Raw genomic sequence first — 17648 nt, forward strand, 5'->3', positions numbered from 1 at the left:
CTGAGATCCAAATACAGTAACACAGGAGGGCCAAAGAGGCAGATCCTACAGCTAAAAGACATTCTCTGAAGCCCAGAAGGCACCGCAATACTGATGAAGGATGAAGACCTTAACCACAAGTCTTGAGAGACCACTGAGGCTCTTGGATAAGTCAGAGCTAAATGAGATTTTACTTAGTATTGTGTGTGTATAGTAGTGAACCATTATCAGGAATTGGCAGAGTTTGCTTTTTCTCTCCTAGAATAGTCCATGAAAGTGCAGGGTCAACCTCTTAGATTATAAGGAAGGAGGTTCAAGCATATTCACAAGAAAATAATATTTTGGGGTATGTTAGGGTTTTTTGTGGTTTTTTTTTTGCTTGAGAAATATGCCAGCTTCAGAAGTTTTGTGAAAAAGAACTTAAGATAGATGAGTTCCTGTAAATTAATACTACTACTGGGTATTCAGACATGGCTGTATTAATCTAGATATTTGATCCTTTGTCAGCATGAAAACTGAACTTTTGATTTGTGAACTATAGTCAACAAGAATTATTCAGTTTCCTCCCTCTGGGTCACCACAAACGAAATAGGACCTAAGTGAGCATGTTAATTTCAAACAATTTTTTATGCAGGTAAAATCATCCATTGAAAATTGACCTCTCCCTCTGTGGGATTTATAAACTGAGATTTTGGAGTCAAAATGGCTACCTCCTATTGTCTTATCCCTGTTCTATCCTACTTAGATATACCTATATTTTCACGGGTAGTGAACCTATTTTATGAGAACACTGCCGATCAAAAGCAGATAGGTAAATTATAATATTCAATCATTTATGCAAGTAACTTTTCCCATGTATACACCCAGCTTCAAACTATGCGCCATCACAGATAGGCGCCTTTTTATAGAATAGTGCTTAGGTGGATTTTTGACAATTGCACGGAATGTGCAGATACTTAAATATAATCTGGTATTCTAGTTATTTATGCATGTATTTGTTATAGAAATGTTAACGTGTTCTATATAGAATTACCTCCATAAGGGGAAAGAGGATATTTCAGTAATGCCCCTTGCACGGAGACCCGTGACATTTAGAAATTGGCCATTCTGGAATATGGTTGGGACTTCTTGCTCCCATGCTGTAGATGAGTCTTGGTTTTCAATTTCCTGTCCATTTGGCATCTCTCTTCTTTAGCACTAAGGCCCCGATTCTGTAAAGCGCGCCTAACTTTAGGCGTGCTTTAGACGTCCGATTTAAATGGTTAATGAGCGATTTAAGGGTCTTAACAAGCGTTAATTGGGACTTAGACGGAGTTAGGCGTCAGTTAGGCATTCTCAGAATTAAGACGCGAGATAGATGCGAGTTTTGGGATAAGTCGCGTCCAAGTTTATAGACGTGAGCGTAGCAGGGGCGTAACATCGTAGGGATGTCCATCTGACGTCTATATGAGGAAAAAGTGGATTTTTGAAAATGAAAATCGGACATCTATCCGACGCCTAAGTAACACTGATTGGCACTTGTGCCCCGAGGACGTCTAAAGCACGTCTAAAACTAGACGTTTATAGAATCGGGGCCTAACGCTCTAGAACGATATTAAGCAAAGAAAAAGTGGCATTTGGAAAACTTGGTGCTAATTATAGGTGTTGTGAATGTTGCTACCTTAGGACTCTAGGAGTAGAACCATGCCATGTTACATTTGTCATTCAGTCCGATTACCGTATTTTCACGTAGATAACGCGCACCCGTGTAAAACGCGCACACGGGTATAGCGCGCGGGAAACTGACATATATGTAAAAAAAAATTTTATATACCGCGCACACCCGTATACCGCGCATGCTGCCCCGACTCTCCCATCGCCGCCCGACTCTCCTTTCGCCCACCCCGACTCTACTCTGGCCACCCCGACTCTCCTCTCCCCCTTGAAGTCCTGTCCCCACCCTGAAAGCCTGATGCCCCCCCCGACGTCCGATTCACCCCCCCCCCCGCTGCTTCGTCTTCTGGCGGTCCCGCCCTTTCTCTGACGTCAGAGAAAGGGCGGGACCGCCGGAAGACGAAGCAGCGCAGACGCAGGGCTCACAGAAGGGCCGGGACCGCCAAGAGGAAGCAGCAGGACACCGGTAGGAGCTTCTACATGATGAGGGGGGGGGGGCAGGAGGCTGTGGGAGTGCGAGCGGTCCTTCAGGCTGGGGGTGCGGGTGGGAGTGCGTGCGAGCGGTCCTTCGGGGTGGGGGTGGGGGTGCGGGTGCGTGCGGTCCTTCGGGGTGGGGGTGCGAGCGGTCCTGCGGGGGGGTGAATCGGACGTCGGGGGGGGGGGGACTATGTAAAAAAAAATTTGTAAAATGCGCAAGGTTATGCACGGTTTGTAAAAACCGTGTATAACGCGCGTGTTATATGCGTGAAAATACGGTATGTCTATTCAATATGTTCTTTTGAAATCTACAGATTACTTGTGATGACTGCTTTACAGAAGGCTTACATGAAAAATGTCGAGATACAAATTAGTGTTCTGTAAGAAATTGCAAGGAAGATTTGATGTGGGTGTGGGTGGCCTTGAGGAGATCTGACTGTCAAACTGATGTTTCTCTGTTCACTTCTTGTTTGTAGTAGAAAATAATACATGTAGAAAGGAATTGACAAAGATAATATTGCAAAAGCATTCTGTTCATTTCACACATAGCTGAGATAGCCAGGCTGAACAGACAGATTCTTCATCCCGGAATACTTCCTCGGTGAAGGTGACCACCTGTCCCCCCTCTCTCGACTCGCTTGTTAAAAACCCACAGCTCAGCAGCTTTTTTTATAGTGGGGATTTAATAATGCTGGACAAGCTGGATAGATTGTATAAAAGCCTCTGGTTCCTTCACTGAGCAGAATATCGTATTTTCACTCATATACCGCGCACCCGTGTAAAACGCGCACACGGGTATAGCGTGCGGGGAACATAAATTTATGTAATAAAATTTTAATATAGTGCGCACACGCGTATACCGCGCATGCTAAAACCTCCTCCCGCCTACTCCGAACCGGTATCCTCCCCCCGCTCGCGTCACCCCCCTCCCCCGCGAACCTACATCCCCCCCAGCACCGCAAATACAACTCTTACCCGATTGGGCACTGGCACCAGCACCAATGCACAGGATGTGCCAGTGCCCGAAGATCCTCCCTCGTTGGGCTGGGCTGGGCGGTGCGAGAGAGATCCTCCTTCTTCCTGTGCCGGGCTGGACTTGGCTTTGAGCATTTGCGCATGCTCAAATCCTTCTGGTCTCACTCTCTCTGAGATTATGTGCCATCCTGTGCATTGGTGCTGGTGCCCAATCGGGTAAGAGTTGTCTTTGCGGTGCTGGGGGGGATGTAGGATCGCGGGGAAGGGGGGGTGACGCGAGCGAGGGGGGGGGGAGGATGCCGGTTCACAGGGGGAATGCCGGATCAGAATGAAAAAAAAAAGTTGTACAACGCGCTCACGCGTATAACGCGCTTGGTTATGCACGGTTTGTAAAATCGTGTATAACGCGCGCGTTATATGTGTGAAAATACGGTAGATATGTCATTTATAGTGTAGAAAGATTTGTGGAGAAAATAAGCAGTTAATGGGTTCCTTCATGTCTGTGGCTGTGACATGGGAAGCAAGGATTCACTCAGATTCTCAGTTGAGAATTGAGAACAAAGACGGTGAGTGAATCCTTGTTTCCCACACGTCCTACTATGTCCTTTGGGCTGTTATTGTTCCTGTTGGACATCGATCTCCCATTTTGACTCCTCTGACATGATCAGGAAATGAAATACAGCAGTGGTTCTCAAACCCGTCCTGGGGTCCCCCCAGCCAGTTAGGATTTGAGGAAATCCCTAGTGAATATGCATGAGAGAGATTTGCTTATAATGGAAGTGACAGGTATGCATATCTGTCTTGCGTATATTCGGTGACGGGACAATCGCACACCTGCACGCCGACAATCGAGCGCTGACAATTCAGCGCAAGACAAGCGCGTCGCGGGAAAACTTAGTTTTAAGGAGCTCCGACAGGGGATGTGGAGGGGACCCCCCCACACACATACTTTACTGCTACTGTTCGCGTTGCCGTTGGGGGGGGTGGGAAGTGCAACACCCCCCCCCCCCCCATTATAGAGAAAACGGAACTTTTTCCGAAAAAAATCGGAAAAAGTTCCGTTTTCTCTATAATGGAGGGTTCCAACCCCTCCAACCCCCCCCCTCCCAACAGCAGTGCGAATACTATGCAGTAAAGTGGGGGGGGGAGTTTCCCTACTCACACCCCGCTTCAGAGCTCTTTAAAACTAAATATAGCAGAGAAGCTATTTCATTTTGTTACTTATAATACTTTCCATATTCAAGCATGTTTGATAATAATACATTAAACAAATATATTATACCAGGACAGATTTTGTCCAGTGATTTATAACGGAGAGAGTGTGTGTGTGGGGGGAGGGGGTTCTTGATGTTATGTAACATGTGATATGTGTATGTTTGTTATATTTGTTTAATGTATTATTATCAATAAAACATGGTTGAATATTAAAAGTATTACCTTTACCACTGCCTGGCCAAAGTCTCTTGATAACAGTGGTGAAATCATGTGGCAGTGTTAGGCGAGGACTTATGTGTTCCTCTAACTACCGGGAGGGAGAGCGGAAGTAATTTCTATGAAGAAAGCTGGCAGAAAGTGTTGCAGCAACTTATTAAAAGTAGCGATTATCACAAGGTTGGGAGAAGGGGGGAAGAGTTTGTCCCTGCCGCTGCCACAGCAGTGGTTGTCCCTCTGTATAATTTTGTTTAGAGGCTTCTTCTTGTCGCATCATGTCACTGCCAAGATCCTAAAAGGGAAATCTATTCCCTGTTCCTTGCTCACTGAAATGACGGTTCGTACTCAAAAGCGTGCGCCGACAAAGGCGCGCCGAGACAACTGAGCGCAAGGTGGAAGCCCGTACCAAAGAAAAACAGTGTTTTAAGGGGCTCCGACGGGGGGTGTGGGTGGGGAACCCCCAACCCCCCCACACTTTACTGAATACAGATCGCACCGGCGTTGTGCGGCGTTGTGGGGGGTTTGGGGGGTTGTAACCCCCCTCATTATACTGGAAACTTACCTTTTTCCCTGTTTTTTAGGGAAAAAGTGAAGTTTTCAGTATAGTGTGGGGGGTTACAAACCCCCCACAACGCCGGCGCGATCTGTATTCAGTAAAGTGGGGGGGGGGATTCCCCCCACCCACCCCCGTCGGAGCCCCTTAAAACACTGTTTTTCTTCGGCACGGGCTTCCGCCTTGCGCTCAGTTGTCTCGGCGCGCGCTTTTGACCTGTCACCGAAATGACAGATGGCAATCCCTGTTATTTCTGGCAAATAATTGTTAATGGAACTAACTTCCAGACGCTTGTCCAAACTACCCTTGACAGCATCCTCCTGCAATCATGCAGTAAGAGCAATGTATCGCAAACCGTGTGCTGCGGGCACACTAATGTGCCTCCTGAGATTTCAGGTGTGCAGCGAGATGCTGGGGAGGACGTGCCTCTCGTGGCAAAAGGCACATCCTGTAGGCAATCAGCCGATGCCTCTCTCCCTCTCTCTGCGTCTTCCCTTTCGCTGTCGGTATCCTCCACTGGTAGATCAGGGCCCGTCTGGAGGGCCTTCGCACATGATGTCATTGCATTGACATCCACGCACTTCCGGAAGCCTCGCACCGTGGCCACTACGTTTAGGGTGCTGCAGCTCGCCAAAGTTTGCGAGACACCAAGTAAGGGTGACCAAGATGGGATTTAAATTTTGGACCTTAACCAGGTGCTGCTCTAACGGTTGGCTGCAGTAAGTATTATTCAGAAAAAGTGCTTGCTGTCTTAGTTACTGGAGTAGATGCCTTCAATGTTTTAAGTTTAGGAATGTGTACCCTAAGGCAGAGTGGATTTGATTTAAATCATGATTTAATTCACAATTTAAATCACTAGTCAGAAAGTCTTGATTTAAATCATGCCCTTGACATTATGAATGGAATTCATTTGCCAAAAAATGCAAACATTGCATGAATATACAGCTTCATGCTACATAATTAAAAACTAATCTTTATTTCATGAGGAATAATTTTTGGGCTTTAATACAGCATTTTCACTTACCCATCATGCTGTGTTATCCCTTGCATCACCAATGGTACTTCTGAAAATCAGTAGCACCTTGATAGGTTGAAGAATGCTTACACTTCTCCCTCCGTATTCGCGGTTTCGTTGTCTGCGGTTTCGGTTATTTGCGTTTTTTCGTGCGCAGGCTCTGCCTCCAAATTTACGTCAAAGGAAGTGCTCAGCTCCCAGCGATGCACAGAGAAAATTGATCCCCTCAGCATTGTACAAAGGAAATCGCGGTACTTTCTTGACAGGAATAGGTAATTTTAGTCGCAGTTTTGTGTCTTTTTTTCGGGCTTTTTACAGAAAAACAGCAAATAATATACAAAAAGTTATTTGCGGTTTTTCTGTATTCGCGGCTATGCTGATCCCCCTATCTCCGCGAATATGGAGGGAGAAGTGCACTTTCTTATCTCCCGTTCTTCCAATCCACCCCTTCTTTCATCTGTTCACGTGAATCCACAAAACCTGCCCTTTCAGAGTCTTCATATGCCCCTCTGACACATCCTAAAAATTGACATTCATAAGACAAAAAATAGAAAATTTAGTAAGGATGTATTCAGATAGATTAACACATATGCAGAGTGATAAAGGAAGACAATGAAGTAATTGGCAGAGCTTTTTATAGGTAAAGTTCCTATATTTTTGCGCATTACTCAATATCAAAGATACAGTAGAATAATTTTTAAAACCCAGCAAATAAAGACTAGCATGGTTCATCTGTTCTTCCCGAAAAGAAGACTAGAATCATACCTGCTTCTCTGTGCTGAATATGCAAGCTGCCTACTCTGTACCCTTGTTTAGGATTGCTCCTGCCGCCCCATGTAGGTTACATCCCTCCATGTCATTTAAGAACATAAGAATTGCTGCTGATGGGTCAGAGCAATGGTCCATCGTGTCCAGCAGTCTGTTCCCGCAGCGGCCCCTAGGTTAAGGACCTGAGCCCTAACTGAGTCTAGCCTTGCCTGCGTACGTTCTGGTCTAGCAGGAACTTGTCTAACTTTGTCTTAAATCCCTGGAGGGTGTTTTCCCCTACGACAGCCTCCGGAAGAGCGTTCCAGTTTTCCACCACTCTCTGGGTGAAAAAGAAATTCCTTGCGTTTGTACAGAATCTATCCCCTTTTAACTTTAGAGAGTGCCCTCTCGTTCGCCCTACCTTGGAGAGGATGAACAACTTCTCTTTATCTACTATTTGTTTTGCTTTGATTCCATCTTCTCTTTATATATAAGGAGCCTCTGTATTTATCTTTGCTTTATATAAGGCTCTTCTGTGTTTCTTTTGCCATTTTTGTCATGTCCTCCTCCTCTGGGAGGGCATTCAAGGCTTTTATCTTGATGAAAAGGTGTTTCCAGATGTAGCATGTAAGCTTACCACTTTGCAGTGTAATTTCATGTTCTCTTCTTCAACAACTTCCCTGTTTTTGAAAAAGAAATATTTGCTTTTTAATACCTTTCAAGTATTTAAATATTACATTACATTAATGACTTCTATTCCGCCCAAACCTTGCAGTTCTAGGCGGATTACAGTAACTGGACATTTCCAGGAAAATTACAGATTAGGGTGCTAATTACAAGGTTGAGACTTAGCTGGGAAATTTACAAGATTGGGAATAGTCAAGGAGATGTATTAATTTTTCTCGATAAATTTTCTGAATAGCAGGGTTTTAATTTCCTTTTGGAATGTTTTATAGTCAGTCATTGTTGTCAGTATGTTGGAGAGGTGGTGACCTAGTTTCGTTGCTTGCATTGCTAGCAGGTTGTCATACGTCTTCTTGCGCCGTGTGCCTTTGGGGGGGGGAGGATAAATGGGGTCTGAGTTCTCGTTGGTCTGGTTGATTTGTTTTGGTATCAGTATATCTTCCCTGTCCCTTGATTCCTCTCTAGGGTTTATATATTCAGATCTTCAAGTCTCTTCTCGTACATCTTTTGACACAGACCCCCATGCAATTTTGGTCACCTTCCTCTGAAATGCTTCTAGTCTTTTTATCTTAGCAAAATATGGTTTCTAAAACTGCAGTGTAATACGGTAACGGGACAAAAGCGTGCGAGATTTCAGCGCATCGCGCTGCCGTTGGAGGAGGGTGTCACATTATAGAGAAAACTTAACTTTTTCCTAAAAAATCAGGAAAAAGTTAAGTTTACTCTATAATGGAGGGTTCCAACCCCCCTCCCCCCAACGGCAGCACGAAGAGTATGAAGTAAACTGGGGGGGGGTTCCCCACTCACACCCCGCTTCGGAGTTCTTTAATAGTCACTTTTTAGGCGGCGCGCTGGTGTCTTGCACCAAATGGTCGGCGCTGCAATGTCGGCACGCTGAAGTCTCACACATGAATGACTATGAACTGTGTAATACTCCAAGCGGGGTCTCACCAATGACTTGTATAGGATCTTTTCAAATCCTTCCCATCTAGAAGCCTTTTTTGAAGGATAAAATGGTAGATATGTAAATTTTGGCTCCCTAGTGCAGTGGTTCCCTACCTGGAGGACCACCAGCCAGTCAGGTTTTCAGGATAGCCCTAATGAATATGCATAGAGCAGACTTGCATGCCTCCATTCTATGCAAATCGCTCTCATGCATATTCATTAGGGTTATCCCAAAAACCCGACTGGCTGATGGTCCTCCAGGACAGGGTTGGGAACCACTGCCCTAGAGAACCTGTTATTGTTTGGGGATGGTGATTAGTTCAGTCCATAAATAAGTATCACACATACAGTAGTATATATTTCTTAGTCAGCATTCAAAGCTGTTTATCTGGACTTAGGGGAGACATTAACATTTGGGCAGGTTATTTTAATGTTAACCCTGGTTACTAGTAATTTGATTTCATTGCATAAAATGGGACCTGTGCTAAAATAACACAAGTTAGTGGTAAAAAATATGTCTTTCTGGTAGCCCTATGCTCCTTAGTCAGGCATATCTGTCCTTTTCCTGGGCCACAAACATCCTTACACCCAAAGACAACGTCCGCAGCCTAGGAGTAACTCTTGACTCTAATTTATCAATGACAGATCACGTATCCAAACTAGTATCATCCTCCTTCTACTACCTCCGCCAGCTAAAAACCATACATGCCTACTTCTCAGAATCTGAATTTGCCCAACTACTCTACGCTTTTGTTCTATCCCGTGTAGACTATTGTAACACTCTACTAGTGAGCCTGCCTACCAAAACTCTCTCCCGCCTCCAAAGGGTGCAAAACGCTGCAATCCACCTTCTGAAAAACCTAGGCATCCGCGACCATGTTACCCCTGCATTAGCTTCCATGCACTGGCTGCCCATTCAAAAACTGGCGTGTGCACCTTCAAGGCCCTGCTCCTCGCTTTCAAAACCTTCCATGAAACGATTCCGTACTACATGAAAACTAAACTACAAATCTACTTCCCAAAACGACCACTGAGGTCCCAAGGAGAAAAACGACTGACCATACCTTCTGGCCGCTCCCTCAAAACTGAAACTGCCCGCAAACGCTCCTACTCACATTTCATACCCAAACTTTGGCACACAATCCCTCCATCTGTCAGATCACTAGATGGACTCTGGAACTTCAGGAAGGCCGTGAAAACCTTCCTCTTTACTAACCCAGCGCCTTAAAGTCATTCACCCTGAAATGCCACCCAGTCAACGCACCTACGCCACTTAATCTCACCAGATGCTACTTAGTGCATATGTTTTATTATCATGTCTATATTGTAATTTATGTAAACTGTCATCTATATTGTAATTTATGTAAAATGTCATCTCTGCTCTGTCTGGATTATTATGGATGTACTTTGTAACCCGTTCTGGGCTCTTTTGGGAGGACGGCTAAAAATCGAATGAATAAATAAATAAATAAATAAATATCTGCAGATACTCAGCGGCACTGTTTGAGGTTCCGAGCGAAATTAGTTGTTAATAGTAGTAATTTTCAGTCTGTTAACCTAAATGACTATCTAGATTAGTGGTTCCCAACCCTGTCCTGGAGGACCACTAGGCCAGTCGGGTTTTCAGGATAGCCCTAATGAATATGCATGGAGAATATTTGCATGCTTGGCACCTCCATTATATGCAGATCTCGCTCATGCATATTCATTAGGGTTATCCTGAAAACCGGACTGGCCTGGTGGTCCTCCAGGACAGGGTTGGGAACCATTGATCTAGATAGTTGTTGTTACGTGCCATCGACTCGTGCTGGAGTCTTAGCAACTTGATAAATTGTGGATCTAAAAAGAAATTGGGTTTGTGTTAGTCCTGAAAGGTCCTCCAGCGTCATCCTCATGGTTGTTTTCAACGTGTCCAGCCATCTGATTGCAGGTCGCCCTCTTCACCTGGTTCCTTCGATCTTCCCAAACATGATGTCCTTCTCCAGTGATCTCTCTCTCTTCTGATGGTGTGACCAAAATAAGACAGTCGTAACTTCATCATTTGGGCTTCGGGTGACCTAGCCGGTTTGATCTCTTCCAGAATCGATTTGTTAGTTCTTCCGGTGGTCTACGGCATGCCTAAAATCCTTCTCCAGCACCAAAGCTCAAATGAGTCAATCTTCTTTCTGTTTTGTTTCCATAGTGTCCAGCTTTCACATCCATAACTGACCACTGAGAAAATGAGTGTGTGGACAAGTCTGATCTTCATTTGGAGTTTACCTCCTTGCCTTTGAATACTTTGCCAAGAGCCTTCATTGAAGAGCGATAGTTAGGACAGCAAAAAGTCTGTATAATCACTGAATATCTGGATTTTTTTTTTTTTAGCTGTAGCGGCCAGCATTTTAAAAAAAATGCTGACAGCCAAAACTAAATACGTATCGGTCAGTTTGTTCTTTCTTTTAATTTAGTTCATGCCATTTAGGCAAGTTACTTTCAGATATTTCAGTTTACTGACCCCCCCCATCCACCCCAGCCCTGCTTTCACCCTCCAATAATGTGAACTTGTTGCAAGTGATGTAGGAAGGATCATGGCTCCTGTTATCTTTATTGCTTCTGCGGGATTTTGTGAATTCTTATTTGTGTGTTCTAAACTTGACGTTCACAATGGGGGGAAAAAAATGACATGAGATTTTAAATTGTCCATCCTACACACGGGGAACAAGATTTGTGTACATAAATGATAAGAAACATTTGTCCAGCATGATACACAGGCACAACAATGAAATAAGTCCGAGTGACTTTCATAATTGGAGTTTCCCATGGAAATACCGCTGTCTCAAGAGATGATTTGGCATGCTATGTCCTGTTTTCTCCTCAAGAATACAAACATTGTATTATCAGACACTGTAGTTTAACCATCACAGTTTATTGCATATCTTTAACTGAATCATTGCTATAGTAATATGTGAAGTGCAATTCTATAACAGGGCCTATTGCATAGAATACCACCTAGCCAAGTATATACATGCCAAGAATTTAGGTGTGGGCACTTCTGCCAGTCATAGAACTGGAGTGACTGCAGGTCCTCCAGATGAAGGGTGATCTAATCTAATCTTCATTTTATATTACATTACATTACATTTGTGATTTCTATTCCGCCTGTGCCTTGCGGTTCTAACCGGATTACAGTTAAAAGAGATCAGGACATTACCGAGAGAATTACATTACAACGATTTAAGTAAATTACATGTTGTGGTATAGAAATACAAGTATAAGATATCTGGATTTATCAATAGAATAACTTGACAGGGTTCAAGTAGTTACAAGGTTCAGTGGGGAAAACAATATAGGCAACTGAAGAAAGATACCTATCTTTGAAGGAATCAGTTAAGTGGATACCTAGGGGAGATGCTTATTTAAGAGAAGGTTAAATGGATACCTAAGGGAGATGCTTATTTAGGAGTTTGGATATTTTTTGTAAATGAGGTTCAAGGGGATGACTAGTATGTTATTTGCTGGGGAGAGTGCATGTGCGATTGGGGGGGGAATATTAAGTAAGGACGTGTTTTTTGAAAAGAAATGTTTTGATTTCTTTCCGAAACACTTTGATGTCTGTTGTTTTGATCATCAGTTTGGTGATGGTGGGGTCAATTTTCACTGCCTGAGTTGCTAGAAGGCTGTCGTAAAGTTTCTTATGTCGGGTACCATTATGAGGGGGGAAGGTGAAAAGATTCTGAGTTCTTCTTGATCTGGGTAGTCGGTAGCGGCAAAGACGGTTGTTCAGGTAATTGGGGGCCATACCATGGGTTACTTTGAAAAGTAAGCAGTAGAGTTTGAATTGAGTTCTTGCTTTTATCAGAAGCCAGTGAGAGTCTACAGGCGGGTGTGACGTGGTCGAATTTGCTGAGCGAGTAGATGAGTCTGATAGCTGTGTTCTGAACGGTCTGTAGTTGTTTTATCATAGTATTTGGGCAAGGTAGGTAGAGGCTGTAATCTAGGTAGAGGCTGTAATCTAGTAATCTAAGGAGCCGAGTATGAGGGATTGTACAATGATCTTGAAGTGTTCTTTGGAAAATAATTTTCTTATTTTTCTTAGGTTTCGCATGGTGAAGAATGCTTTTTTTATGGTTTTGTGTATTTGTGTTTGCATTGTGCAGCCTCTGTCTAGGTGTGTTCCCAGAATTTTGAGAGTATTCTGTATTGGATATTTGATAGTGTTTACATCTAGTTCTGTTAGGGATGGTTTTTGTTCCTTCTCTAGTAGTAGGAATTTGTTTTTCTCCGCATTCAATTTTAACTTGTGGTTCGTCATCCATTTTTCTACAGTTTCCAATGTTGTTTTCAGGCGTCCGTTGGAGGTGGGGTCTTGGATGTCGAAGGGGAGGAGGATGGTTATATCATCCGCGGAGCTGAAGGATGTAATGTTTAGGGCGTCTAGGGCCGTGCCTAGGGATGCTATGAAGAGGTTGAAAAGTATGGGCGATAGAGGGGATCCTTGTGGAACTCCGCAGGGGTTTGACCATGAGTCAGATAGAAGATCATTTGACTTGACTCTGTATGATCTTGTTTTGAGGAATCCTTGGAACCAGTTGAAAACATTACCTGATATTCCTATAGCATCTAGTATCTGGAGTAGTATGGAATGGTCAACTAAGTTGAATGCTGCTGAAAGATCGAGTTGGATGATTAGTAACTTATTTCCTTTGCTGAGTTGCTGACGGGCTATGTCTAGTAGGGAAACCAGAAGTGTTTCAGTACTGTGATTGGTTCTGAATCCGGATTGAGTAGGGTGTAGGATGTGGTGGTCTTCTAGGTAATTGGCGAGATATTGTGCTACTAGACCCTCTATGAGTTTGACGTATAGAGGTATAGAAGCGATTGGTCTATAATTTGTTGGGCTGTCTATTGGGCCTTTGGGGTCTTTTAGTATGGGAGTTATTATGATTTTGCCAAGTTCGGAGGGAACTGACCTTCCCTTAGGGTGGTTTGCAGCCATAGCGTGAGACCAGCTGTGAATTTAGTGGACGCTGTAGCTAGTAGATAAGGAGGACAATTTGCTGTATTTTTTGTACAGCCGGTCTAGGTCTGACCATTGTGTCATTGGGAAGTCGGTCCAGATCCTATCTGCTGAGGTGGCTTCGTCTTTTGTGGGTTTTGTTAGTATCTCTTCTAAGATGTTTCGAGAGTTGTTGAATGTGGATCTGATTGTGATGATTTTGTGTTTGAAATGGTCTGCTAGTTGGGAGGCTGTTGGAGTTTGGTTTCCTAGGGTGGCGAGGTGGGGTTTGGTATCAGTGAGATTTCTGACAAGGTTGAAAAGTTTTTTTGTGTCCGGTTTATACCGAATCTACTCCCTAAGGAGCTCGACTCGGTTTACAGTTCGTTAAAAAATGAAACATAACAAGTAAAAACTATGGGATAAAAACAGAAATTGGTTTGATTAGATGGATGGAAAAAGTTAGAAAAAGGTATGTTGAATTGCTTAAAATTGCTGTACGACAACTAAAATCAGATTAACTATTGTGAAACCAACCAGGTTTTTAAATTTTTTCGAAATTGAAATAATTAATCTACCAGTCTTAGAGACTCTATCTGGAAGTCCATTCCAAATTCTCACCAATTTAAAAGTAAAAGATTTACCAAGCTTCCCAGTGCTTTTAATACCTTTCAGAGAAGGAAATGCTAATTTGTGAATTGTTGTAATTCTTGAATCGCAGGATCTAAAGGAATTCCCACTAAGGGGAATCAAAGAGTCAAATATTCCATAAAGGAGTTTGAAAACCACACATGCACACTTGAACTGTATCCTATGATGGACCGGAAGCCAATGGAGTTTTCTCAGCAATGGGGAAACATGGTCGTACTTTCTCTTTCCGAAAATAAGTTTGACCGCTGTATTCTGTATTAACTGGAGATGATCTAAACTGCCCTGTGTTTCAGCATTCGCCTGCCTCAGGGTTCAATTACATCTGTTCACTCAATGCTGATGTGTCACAACGTGCTAACAGAAAGTTCTCCAGAACCAAAGTTGAACCTAAAAGCCTCCACGAACCATGCCACCAAATGTATGTGGTTTGTAGAGGCTTTCCATTTTAACTTTGGTTCAGGCTTGATTTCCATACGTGACTCTCTTTAATTACATATCAAAGTGGTTCTGATTACTAGAGGCATTTCTTTTTTTCTTTAATTAAGGAAGGAAGTTATCAACATGGGCTCGTGTTGTTTCTCAATGATTAATAACTAGGTCTCATTCCATAAAACGGGACCTGTGCTAAAATAACACGCCTTAGTGGTAGCCCATGTTGATAATTATGCCCCTAAGGTGGCAATTTTGCCAGTGTGCACATAGAGTTCATACACATGCACACTCCCTTGTACAAGCTATTACTCTAAACATTTATGTGCTTAAAATGTTAGCACCTGTTTTATAGACTTTAAGTTTTGTTGTTTTTCTCTCTTTCTTTTCGTAGTTCTTCAGCTGCGACTACAGCAAAGGCGTACAAGAGAACAACTGGTGGAACAGGGCATCATGCCACGTGAGATTCTTTTTATTCCGTAGTACCGTGGGAAATGTTCCACTCTTAGCTGCAAACCTTCTTGACATTACTACCTAAAATCAGTGGGTTTTTTCCTTAGCAAAAGCAGTGTCATTGGGTGACTACCGAGGGACCTGCCTGCACAATAGCCACACTCCCTGATTCCGCCACGGAGTCTGTGAAAAGACAGTATTGCAAATATACTACTGCTGCTATTAATCATTCTAAATATGCTAGGGCTTAGGAGCACACGTCTTGTTGGGGAAAGAGAACAAACTGGACTGCTACAGATTCCTACACGTTCACAAAATACCACAAAATACTTTGGTCATACATGAAAAATGTAAAAAGTGTGGTGATTGAAGGGCCTCAAGTATAGAATTGTGCCTGAAGTGAAGAAAACCCTCAAATAATGGCATGAAAATAATTGAATAATATAATCTCACTGCACTTTCGACCTGGTTTACAGCACAGCACAACTACTCATGAAAGATCAGCAGAGTCCACAAAGAGAAGTACTAAACATTCCACAGGCATAGAGTTCCAGAACAAGGCAGAAAACCCCACAATTCGCACATCAGCAACGCTTCTTCTGTGAAAATTATTAAGAGGAGGAAAAAGCCTCAGATCCCCCCTCCACCAAACCGAGAAACTCAGGTTGAAAACAGGTGGAGTTTTACAGGGTGTAATAAAGTCACTGGCATAAAAAAACCTCCTCAATAATATTTCAATAGAGAAAAGCCTTGTGCAATGCAAGTGGAATATACTCTGCCTTGTATCAGGTGTTTGGGGAACCACCATGTTTGATCGAGGAGTTGATTTGAGAGATTGACTGTGACTTCACATCCTGAGGCAGCTTATAATTAGCGAAACGCTGGCCACCGTCGATGTGCGGTGTCTTTCTGTTTACTCAATAGAATTTGACTTTTCAAATCATTTTCAGATCATAGGGGTCCTGATACAAGGCAGAGTATATCCCACTTGCATTGCACAAGGCTTTTCTCTACTGAAATATTATTGAGGAGGTTTTTGTATGCCAGTGACTTTATTACACCCTGTAAAACGCCACCTGTTTTCAACCTGAATTTCTTGGTTTGGTGGAGGGGGGGGGGATCTGAGGCTTTTTCCTCCTCTTAATAATTTTCACAGAAGAAGCGTTGCTGATGTGCGAATTGTGGGTTTTTCTGCCTTGTTCTGGAACTCTATGCCTGTGGAATGTTTAGTACTTCTCTTTATCCCAGGACAAGCAGGCAGCATATTCTTAACGCATGGGTGACGTCACCGACGGAGCCCCGGTTCGGACACTTTTTACTAGAAAGTTCTAGTTGGCCGCACCGCGCATGCGCGAGTGCCTTCCCGCCCGACGGAGGAGTGCGTAGTCCCCAGTTTCTTCGTTTCCGCGGAGCGAAGAAGTTGCATGTGGTTTCAACGGCCGTTGAAAACATCCTTTTTGCCTTCCCGCTCGTGTTTTTTTCTCGTTTTTTCTCTTTTTCCCACTTCGGGTTCTCTTTTTCTTCAAATTAAAAAAAAAAAAAAAAAAAAAATCTCTCGATTTTCTCGATTTTTGAAACCGGCCCCAGCGGGGCCTGTTGTCACCATACAGGCCTCCGGTTTTGATTTTGCGGAGGCCGTGTTTCCCTTCATGCCCCCGCAACCGGGCTTTAAGAAGTGCCAGCGGTGTGCACGCCCGATCTCCCTCACTGACCCACACAATTGGTGCCTACAGTGTTTGGGTTCAGAGCATCGGGCTGACACCTGCACCCGCTATGCCACTCTTATGAAACGTACTTTAAAGAATCGGCAGATCCAGCAGAACATCCTTTTCGGTACCGGATCTGCTATGGAGCCTGCCGCGACGTCGACGGTACCGCAAAAGACGGCACCGACCACTTCGACGCCCGATCCTTCCTCGGGGACGATGGCACCAGGTAAGCCGGCTAAGAAGCCTTCCACCTCCCTTGAGCGCCCATCTGCCACAGTGGCGACACCGGTCCTCCCGGCTTCACGCCGACCCCGCAAACGCTCCGCCCCGATCTCGGTGAGTGCCTCCTCATCGGCCTCCTCATAGCTGGGGCGTGGAGCAGCACCTATGGAACCGAAAAAGAAAAAAGCGGTACCGGTGCCACCCCTGGATGACCGCATCGCGGCCATACTCCAAGACAAATTGCAGGAACAGCTGCAGCAACAACTCCAACACCTGTTACCGACCCTTTTGGCACCACTCCTTTCGGTACCAGACCGGCCCGAGCCTCGCACCGTCCAACCGGTGTCCACTCCCTCGGTGCCACTCAACACTTCCATGCCAGTCCTCTCGGCTGAACCACTCCGTGCTCATCCTGTAGTTCAGACCCACGCTGCAGCCGATCCTCCTCGGGACCAGGAAGGGCACCGGTCTCCCCGGGACCGAGACCGGCACCACTCTTCCCGGGACCGGGATCAGCACCGGTCTTCCTCTCCCGGTACCGTCTCAATGCGCTCTGGCAAGTCTCTTTCTAAGACCCACCACACCGAGCCTTCCATCCCGATATCTCGGCGTGCGCACACTGATATCAGAGACCCGGACTTATGGGAAGAATCCCCACCCGGTACCGAGGAGGACGCATCGTCAACAGACGAGGAACCCTCAGCGCCCGATACCACTTCTAAGCCTGAGCAATCCTCTTTCACCAGGTTC

General features: G+C 44.4%; 1 protein-coding gene across 6 annotated transcripts in view; it reads left to right on the forward strand.

Annotated features, from left to right (window-relative positions):
• The window catches only part of MRTFB (myocardin related transcription factor B), a 350028-nt gene that overhangs the window by 251494 nt on the left and 80886 nt on the right, over positions 1-17648 (forward strand). For all 6 annotated transcript variants that reach the window (XM_033963305.1, XM_033963307.1, XM_033963304.1 and 3 more), the window contains one exon: positions 14909-14974. In XM_033963305.1, the coding sequence (XP_033819196.1) occupies positions 14909-14974 (66 nt within the window). The remainder of the gene's footprint in view (positions 1-14908; positions 14975-17648) is intronic.

Source organism: Geotrypetes seraphini, chromosome 11 (assembly GCF_902459505.1).
Source record: "Geotrypetes seraphini chromosome 11, aGeoSer1.1, whole genome shotgun sequence".
NCBI classification, from domain to species: Eukaryota; Metazoa; Chordata; class Amphibia; order Gymnophiona; family Dermophiidae; genus Geotrypetes; species Geotrypetes seraphini.